This window comes from Impatiens glandulifera, chromosome 2 (assembly GCF_907164915.1).
Source record: "Impatiens glandulifera chromosome 2, dImpGla2.1, whole genome shotgun sequence".
NCBI lineage: Eukaryota > Viridiplantae > Streptophyta > Magnoliopsida > Ericales > Balsaminaceae > Impatiens > Impatiens glandulifera.
Genome location: NC_061863.1, coordinates 16,774,537 through 16,784,320, shown reverse-complemented (window position 1 = coordinate 16,784,320; position 9,784 = coordinate 16,774,537). Strand labels below are relative to the sequence as shown.

Here is a 9,784-nt window from a genome sequence, read left to right as displayed (position 1 = left end):
GAAAGAGGATATGCAGAAACGTTTTATTTTTTTTTTATTTTTTTTTTCTTTCTCTCTCCTAGCTGGCAAGGCCACGTAGGATTCGTGGCCTTGCTTTCGCTAGCCATTCGTTGGCTTTATCATTTCTCTAAAAATAAATAGTTACAAAATGCATTATTATACATGAATTCATATTTATATTTTCAATTATATAAATATAAAATCACTTTATTTTATAAAATTATCATCATCTTGAGATCAATATTATTTTAGATTCAAGTTATCGAAAGTAAATATGATCAAACATTACATGTTTAATTCAAAATGTAACTTATATTAATATAAATAGTATTTGTACATAATTAAAATAAAATATGATTGGTAGAACATAGGGGCTATATCCAACTACTCTATCACATGCTTCATGAAATATGTTCCAAATTGATTGCATGATGTTCACACACACTAGCAAATTAGATAAATCAGCCAACAAATTAAGTAGATATTAATTATACAACCATGGATCTTTCTTTTCAGATTCTTCCTTCCACCATTATTCAGACATGTTTCTTCATTATACAAACTACCCATCCTTCACAACAGGAACCTTTGTTTTTCTAAAAAAAAAATAAGAGAAAAAGATCACAGGATCTTGACAAATCTTGGAACATCGGACCTGGCTTTTCCCAATGATCGATACATGTACAATATCTCTACATTGTCTTCTTCTCCCTGTGGCTCACCCGTCCTATTATCATTCATAATTTCCACCACCAAATTGGGCAATCGACTAGCAACCGCTTGACAACCTTGAAGAGTCAATCTGCACGAAGACATCCAAAGAAATCTCATCTTGTAATATCGGTTTAATCCAGCTAACAAACCAGAATCACCAAAAGGGCTATCTCTAATCTCCAGTTTTTCCAATCTCGGGCAGCCCTCCATCAAATATTTAAGTCCCATATCACTATCGCCAGCAAAGGCAACCGACAATGTCCTTACCAATTTCCCATATTCGCCTATGTATTTGAACGCGTTGTCGGTTAGTAGACCTGACGTGGCTAGTCGTGTAAGCTTGTTGCAGTTCTTGACAATGGCCCCGAAACCCTCGTCCATTGGGAGCCCGGTTATATGATCGGGACGATGTCGGCCCATTATGCATAGACGGAAAACAAGGAGATTTGGACAGTTTTTTGACATGGCTATCACGGCCGCGTTTGTCATTCGCTGGCAGAAATATAAAATCGATTCCAGTTTCCTACAACCCTCGGATATTGCGTGAAGGCCCAGATCGGAAACCGGGCCTTCACCGTCTTCATTTGCATCGAATGGGAAAACACGAAGCTCTCGTAGTTCCTTGCATGTTGCAGCTACAGCTTGGAGTCCTTCATCACACACCGAATCAAGCACCTATAGAAAACGAGAAAAGAAAAAGAAAGCCTTGAGTGTAAGTAAATGGATTAGGCAACAATGAGCTTACCTAAGCAAAGAAGATTTTTTTCTTTTTTCTTTTCCAGACTTAAGTTTATTATTTGGAGGAAGCTTGGACATTCCCGACCCTAGGGTGAGGCCACTAGTGCTCATTGACAGGATAGTTAACCAACTCAGTTGAACTGTTTTTGATTAATTTTTAGCACTACAATAATATATATCTCTAATTTTACTTAAGAAATACAAAAATATATTTAAAAACAAATATATACAAGTAAAGTCAGTTAGGTATCCCAATCTTAGGGGTCAATACTAACAAGCAAAACAAATCTTATTAGGTGATATTGAAATTCATGTTGATCTCAAATCTTTTCCTAATCTAGGAGCTTGTTTGATTTGAATTTTGAAGTGCAGTTTTTAGGTTTTTTAATAAAAAAAATTATTTATTACATAGTTATCTTTTCAACCATCAAATTACTTCATTCATCAATAAAAATACTAAAATACCTTGACTAATTAAAATACTAAAATATATTTATTTTATTCTTATAGAGTTTAAATTTTAAATACCACATTTTAATAACTCAACCCAAATAATTGCATTACTTCTTCTAAAAAAAATGAAAAAAGTTACACATACCCAGAATGTTTGGAGACAATGGCAATGGCGGATAACAGGCTTAAGTTGTTCAGCAGTAACATTAGCGAAGCTCAAATTCAAAGAGGTAAGGTTGGTGCAAACGGGGTAGATTGCTGGCAAATATTCGGGCACCACTTCTCGGAATCCAGATAGACAAACTAGAGACTTACAAGAAGAAAGGGCGGAAAGATAATCTGGCTCATTATCCATATGTGCAACAATCTCTGAAGGGCTAAACGAACCGGTGCCAAGATGAGTGAGCTGGGGAGCTTGACTTATTATGGACTGAAGCTGCCCGATTGAAACATATCGATTCATCCTAAGCTTGGTAAGGTTAGGAGACCTTGCAACTAGCCTTTCCAATGCTTCAAAATTTATTGGGAATTCGAGGCAATCAAAGGTTAGGGATTCAAGATAAGTCTCACCATCTGGGAAATGGGAAATCCAATCTACTTCATTGTCTGCAACTTCATCCTCGATCAGATCAAGAACCCGGAGTTGCCTGGAAGAAATAACAGCATTTTAGAATCAACATGAAGGTGTATATCTCAACAAGGAAAGCATTACAAGAGTGCATTTGATAAAAACTGAAAATTAAAGTGACTGTACAACAAATGTTGATTAAAACCTATGAATAATCTGAATTTTAGTATTTGATATGTAAGTTGATTCGATAAAAGTCCTTAAAGACTATTTCACTCTCGTAATGACTTAACTTGATTAGATTTAAGGGTTTCTTTTATCTTGCTAAGAAATTTTGAGGGGTTAATGTTGTTACTAAATTAAAGCTAGATTTTTGATCTTCCTTCCTTTTTCTAGCTTAATTTGAGCTAACAAAGTGACCTTATTAAGTGAGCTTTCCACCAATTCTGTGGTTCTGACCTTAATCCAAATCAGGGTGATTCTTAGTAGCACTCAAAGCATTTCTCAAACATTATGATCCTTAACAGAGGCAAACACAAATTATGATTCTCCTAAGACTATAAATAGGTGGTATACCTCCATGCTTGCAGATAAGAACAAATTGAGCTACAAAACCACAATGTGGAAGCTTCAACCATATGATTTGGTTAAGGAACTTCATCCAAAAGATCGTTAAAACTCAAGTTATCAAATGAGTTCAAACTGATCAAATCAACATTTATAGAAAGATCCATAACAAAACTGCAAAGTATTAGAACACGAGAAAAACCTGCAATTGCCGGCGATAACTGCAAGTCCATTAGTGCCAAATCCTTCGCAGGAGATAAGAACAAGCTCTTTAAAACAAGGAAAAGAACTAGCAAGAATTTCCAAGTCTTTGTCCATGACAAACATACGCTTAAGAGAAAGCTTCTCAAGCGCACGATAAGAGCTTCCCATAGTCGCTACCCAAGGGCTAAAGTACGCGCCCCAATCGCGAGGCATTAGGTTGAAATCGGCAAACCTAGGTTTACCCTTCAGAGTGACCGTCCTAACGCGGCGAAATCGATCGGTGACGCGACATGGCGAGATAGAGTAACAATTTCCTATGAAGAGCTCCGATCTGGTTAAAGCCTCCGCTTTGTACCATGATTTACAGACTTGCGAAGCGGAATTCCGGTCACGTCGTGATGTTAGGAAGAAGAGAACATGTTCTAACACGTTCTCTAGAACCTGATCTGGATTAGGTCCCACTCCACCGCAACCGTCTACCGGATAATCGCGAAATTTATTACTGTTGTTGTTGATTGCGGCTGGTACTGGATCAGATTGCGATGGACTCTCATTGCTCGTTGAGACTTCAGGGAGAGGGTCAATTTCTCTTCGATCTTGAACAGGTTTCATAATATAGTTGTAAAGGGTGTGTAGAAGTAGAATCAAAGTTCAGATCTTTAGCATGAAATTGAAGTGCAGAGCGAAACAGAAAAGAAGAGTGGGGAGAATGTGGAAGAAGGGTATGATTGCTTTTTTTTATATATAGATAGATATAAAGATTAGATAGAAGATTTATCTGTGTGTATCTCTCTCTCCCTCCATCTCATCTCTGTACGTAATACATACATAGGGATTCTCCATTCTCTATCCACCCTTCATTTGCAAAATCAATGCTCCCTCTACAGTTATCCTCCATTATTTGAGAGGGGTCGATTTTTTTTTTTCTAGAGAGATATACTATATTTTTTATTTAAAGAACATTTAAAAACATCAAAGACAATCTTTCATTACTCAATGTTGGGAAGAGGGGTACTCGGTTACACATGTCTTCTTGGAATGTAAGTCGAATAGGGTTATGTTAGAGAAGATAACAAATGCTAAAAGATTCAAGTTGCATACTTTGATGCATTGAATTCTTTTGGTAGATAGTTGTGTCTATTTCCAATGGGCTGTGCTTGCGGAGGAGTCTTCCTATTGTTATACGTAGATGATATGTTGATCGCATCGAAAAATAAGGAAGATGTTCGCAAGGTTAAGAGTTTTGTTGGGTCAAATTATTTTGACTAAGTGTTGAAATAATTTACCCACTGATATTTTGATGATGAAATAATTTATAAGTTTTAATACAGGTGTATTGAGACAACATATTATCAAACTTGGATCTAATGATGGACATTAGATCGATGTTGATTTTCATTCGCATAAAATTAGACGCACAGTCTAACTCATCGGAGTTAGACGTGCAGTCTAATAGACGTGTAAATTAGACGCAAGTCTAATGTAATTAGACGAACAGTCTAACTCATCGGAGTTAGACGTATAAGTCTAATAGATGTGTAAAGAATTAGACGGATAGTCTAATGAATACACGGAATTAGACGAACAATCTAACTCATCGGAGTTAGACGTGTAAGTCTAATAGATGTGTAAAGAATTAGACGGATAGTCTAATGAATACACGGAATTAGACGCAAGTCTAATGGAATTAGACGAACAGTCTAACTCATCGGAGTTAGACGTATAAGTCTAATAGATGTGTAAAGAATTAGACGGGTAGTCTAATGAATACACGGAATTAGACGCAAGTCTAATGGAATTAGACGAATAGTCTAACTCATCGGAGTTAGACGTGTAAGTCTAATAGATGTGTAAAGAATTAGACGGATAGTCTAATGAATACACGAAATTAGACGCAAGTCTAATGGAATTAGACGTACAGTCTAACTCATTGTAATTAGACGTGTAAGTCTAATAGATGTAAATAATTAGACGGGTAGTCTAATTAGTGAAAGTTAGACATGAGTCTAACTCCTTCAGATTAGTCTGAAGTAGAACCGGAATTAGACGCGTCAGTCTAACTCAGTGGAGTTAGACGTGTCGGTCTAATGGTTATTTAATAATTAGACGGGTAGTCTAATTAATGAAAGTTAGATGTGAGTCTAACTCCTTCAGATTAGTCTGAGGTAGAACCGAATTAGACGCGTCAGTCTAACTCAGTGGAGTTAGACGTGTCGGTCTAATGGTTATTTAATAATTAGACGGATAGTCTAATTAGTGAAAGTTAGACGTGAGTCTAACTCTTTCAGATTAGTCTGAGGTAGAACCGGAATTAGACGCGTCAGTCTAACTCAGTGGAGTTAGACGTGTCGGTCTAATGGTTATTTAATATTTAGACGGATAGTCTAATTAGTGAAAGTTAGACGTGAGTCTAACTCCTTCAAATTAGTCTGAGGTAGAACCGGAATTAGACGCGTCAGTCTAACTCAGTGGAGTTAGACGTGTCGGTCTAATGGTTATTTAATAATTAAACGGGTAGTCTAATTAGTGAAAGTTAGACGTGAGTCTAACTCCTTTAGATTAGTCTGAGGTAGAACCGGAATTAGACGTGTAGTCTAAATCAGTGGAGTTAGACGTACCCGTCTAATGGTTATTGTAATTAGACGCGAGTCTAATTCTATTAGACCAGGCGGTCTAATAGACGCTTTTCATTAGAAGGATTTGACTTATTTCATTAGACTGATTTTCACAAATCCGTCTAACTGAAATACGTCTAATGCTCTGTTTAAGCAGTACGCTTGAATCTAGCATTTCTCCTACCCACGTGCTATAGTTGTACCCTACTTCTGCTCCACTTTCTTGTGAAGATTAGTAGAGCAGCTATATGCATCTAATCAAGGAATGCCACGTAAGAGAATTTTCCTCACATTATCCGTTTTGCAAGTACATCCCTGATGGAATATTCGGCGCACTACCAGTTCGGTACGGCCACGATCCTTGTGCTCAGAACCTGCTGTGTACAATGGAGGCTTTCCAATGGAAGAGTGCCACGTATCATTCTTGAAGATTCGACCGTTAGCTCCTGCTCTGTATTTAACAAATCCTAAGGACAACGGACGAAGAAGTGACTTTTGTCTTAAGAATTTTGCCAAACGAACAAGCATTCTGATTTTGCAGAGAGAGACTACTCAATCATCTTGCTTACTGAACTTATTCTATGAACCTTCTTTCTGATTGTACTATGTGTGAATCGAGAGAGAAAGCTAGAATCAAAGCACCTTAGCTGAGTGATATTCTTCATCTTGTAAATTGAACAGAAAGTGTTCTGTTCAATAGTGAGCTAAGTTTGTATAAACTGTATTTAATTCTTATCATCTTATAGTGAATCCTTCCGGTGGTTGGAAGAAGGGGTGACGTAGGAGAGTTTCTCCGAACATCCATAAACAAACTGTTGTGTTCTTCATTTCTTTCATCTTTTCATATTTCATCTTGTGCTTCAAACCCAAGTAAACAATTCTGCCTTGAATCTGTTTCAAGTGTTTACACAAGTTTGCGTAGAATAGAAAGAGATATTAATCCCTAACATGATTTCTATCAAACCATTTTTCATAAGCTTTTATCCTTAGTCAGACCCCCGTCTCTAACGATAAAGCCGATCCTATCAAGTTTGCTAAGGAGTGAGTTCGAGATGAAGGATATTAGATTGGTAAAGAAAATTTTGGGATGGTAATTGAGCGGGATTGGGAGAAAGGCTCTTTGATCGTGTCTCAAAACGACTACCTCCAAAAAGTGGTCACCATGTTCGGGATGTCTAACGCTAAGGTGGTTCAAACGCCATTAGCTACTCATTTCAAGCTCTCCTCAAAGATATAACTGAATATCGAGGAAGAAAATGTGAGAATGACAAACACCCCATATACGAGTGTCGTCGGAAGCCTAATGTATGGCATGGTATGTACACGACCCAATCTTGCTCACGTGGTTAGTCTTGTTAATCGCTTTATGGCGAACTCGGGGAAAGAACATTGGGAGTAAATGAAGTGGGTTCTCCATTACGTTGGGGGATCCTTAAATGTTGGTATTTGTTTTATACGGGTGGGTGTATGTGATGATAAGTTGAGAGAATATGTTGATGCTGATTTTGCAGGTGACTTGGACAAGAGAAGAACCCTAACGGGATATGTGCTTACCCTATTTCAATGTTCGGTAAGTTGGAAAACACAATTACAATACGTAGTTGCCCTTTTAACAACGGAGGACGAGTATATCATCGTGACAGAGGGAGTCAATGAGGAACTTTGGTTGAAGTGTCTCGTGGGTGAATTTGTGGAGCTGTTTTATGATAACCAAAATACCATACACTTGTCTAAGAACTCAATGTTTCACGAGCGCACAAAGAACATCGACATTCAACTTCACTATATTTGAGATGTCATAGCGAGTGAATCGATAGTTGTGGAGAAGATTCGCACATATGAGAATCCCGTAGATATGACCATGAAGGTGGTAACGAGAATCAAATTTCGGAAATGTTGTGACTTGATTCACGTCACAAAGGTTGGAACATAATCGGAGAAGTAGGATGATCGGTTCTAGGGTGTTTTTGGTGATGAGGCTCATATGTTTGACAATAAATATAGAGGCAAGGTGGAGAATTTGTGGAATTGGGCCTAAGGTTTTGAGGCTCAAATTGGTGTGCCTCAATATTAGGTACAAAAAGGGGAAGAAAGATATGTGCGATTATTTGTTGAATTCAAAAAATCATGAAATCACATAATGGTGAAGATGTCAATCAAATCGTATTATTATGGAAATGTCAAATAAATCGCCATGAGATCATATCATGGTGGATATGTCAAAGATATCACATGATCTTTACCCTAATTATGAATTCTAAAAGCATATATATATACATTGTAAATGAGAAGAGCGTGAGACTAAAACCTAGAACAAACAGAGAGAGTTAGAGTTTGTAATATTTATTATAACTATATTGAATCGATTCTCCGAAAGCAGAACGTAGGACATTGTTGATATGAACATGGGTAAGATTATTGTGTCATTATTTCATTATTTCTTACTTTTACGCTATTGTTCTGTATTTCACTACGATTGTTATTATTCCGCTTTCATTCTTAGGGTGATAGTTTTCACCACAATATATCAAATTTGTTCTGTGAGGAATTTGATAGAGAAGTACATTATCAAGGTAAATAAAGTTGCAATCGAGGTGAATGCAAGTGACTTCTTGACAAATGTGGTTCCAAGGGCCAAACATGAGACATGTATGAAGTTTGTCAACATGGGAGTATGTTGGGATCTCGATATCTAATTGTCTAAGGTGGAAAAGATCAAGGCAAATGGAGTATTGACTATGACACATATGCATCAAGGTGGAGTTTGTTAGAATTGATGATGAATATGTTAATACTAAGTCCTAATCAAATTAAAGACAAAAATATTAAAGATTAATTTTTTGTTGAATAATTAATGTTGGCAAAGAAAACTAAAAAATCAAGGAGTTAATCTAGATGATGTTAGAATATTTAATCTAAATCTTTATTCTCTAGTTCTATAATCTTAATACTTTATTTAGATAAATTGAGATCAACTGTAAATTGCGAAAAACATACCAGAATTTGAAATGAAGAACGGTTTATTAAGTCATTATTCGTTATTCTTTGGATCTCCTCTTGATCATGGATCTTTTTATTCTGGATCTGTACCTGGATCAAAATGTCTGATGTAGATGGAGTTTAAGTCTTCTAATCCTCTATCGATAGCTTTTTTTGTACTTGAGAGATGAACAAAAACCTTTTGTTTGATGAGAGAAACATAATAGGTAGACTGTCTATAACTTAGGACCTAAACCTAATATACTCATTTACTATTCGGTCCATCAACGAAATAGTAAATGACATTTCTGTTTCTACACAAATATACCCCCATATTTATTATAGATGTCTAAATAAGTTCATAACATTTATTATTTAATAGATCACTTTAATTGGCCTTAATCTTTATTATGATAACAACTAATATACAATTATTAAATAATATATGTACCCAAATATTGAAAATAATTCAACAGGTGATTGATTTTGATTTGAGAATGAAAATGTAGCTTCCATGTCATTGATCCAAGTATTGATCAATGTAGTGATCATTATCTTGAAAATGACATCAATGGAGCTGGAAATTTCCATAATAAGTAATTGTGGTAATATTTGTATATTTCCTATTTTTACTTGTCCTAAAACTCTAATTTTATGGATTTTAACTATTTAATGGAAGCTAAAGAGAACCTCAAAATATAGAGCTGAAATTTAAAATGAGTTGAGGAATATTTATTTAGCAAGTGAGGCTGGCCAAAAGAATATTCCAGTTTTTCAATTATGAGTGTTTCTTGTAAAAAAAAAATTGTGTCTTCTTATAACTTCACCATTTTATTATAGAGAATAGCCTTGTTTTGTCTTGGCAAGTGGACAGTGGACGTAGGCATTTTGCTGAACCACTATAAAAATTTTATGTTGTTTTATTGATATTTCATTTCTTAGTTCA

At 35.9% G+C, this 9,784-nt stretch overlaps 1 protein-coding gene across 1 annotated transcript; it reads right to left on the bottom strand.

Moving 5' to 3' along the window:
- Positions 1 to 431: 431 nt before the first annotated feature.
- Positions 432 to 4,137, bottom strand: LOC124926911 (transport inhibitor response 1-like protein). Its single transcript, XM_047467234.1, has 3 exons — positions 3,243 to 4,137; positions 2,051 to 2,552; positions 432 to 1,389 (listed from the first exon to the last, which is right to left on the bottom strand). Exons 1-3 carry the CDS (start codon positions 3,854 to 3,856, stop codon positions 622 to 624), a joined length of 1,884 nt encoding a protein of 627 aa, XP_047323190.1. The 5' UTR covers positions 3,857 to 4,137; the 3' UTR covers positions 432 to 621.
- Positions 4,138 to 9,784: the final 5,647 nt, after the last annotated feature.

Excerpts from the sequence above, each read along its gene's own strand:
- LOC124926911 (XM_047467234.1), bottom strand. The coding sequence starts at position 3,856 with ATGAAACCTGTTCAAGATCGAAGAGAAATTGACCCTCTCCCTGAAGTC. Across the intron at positions 2,553-3,242 it reads GTTATCGCCGGCAATTGCAG|GCAACTCCGGGTTCTTGATC; the intron begins GTTTTTCTCGTG and ends TATTTCTTCCAG. Across the intron at positions 1,390-2,050 it reads ATTGTCTCCAAACATTCTGG|GTGCTTGATTCGGTGTGTGA; the intron begins GTATGTGTAACT and ends CGTTTTCTATAG.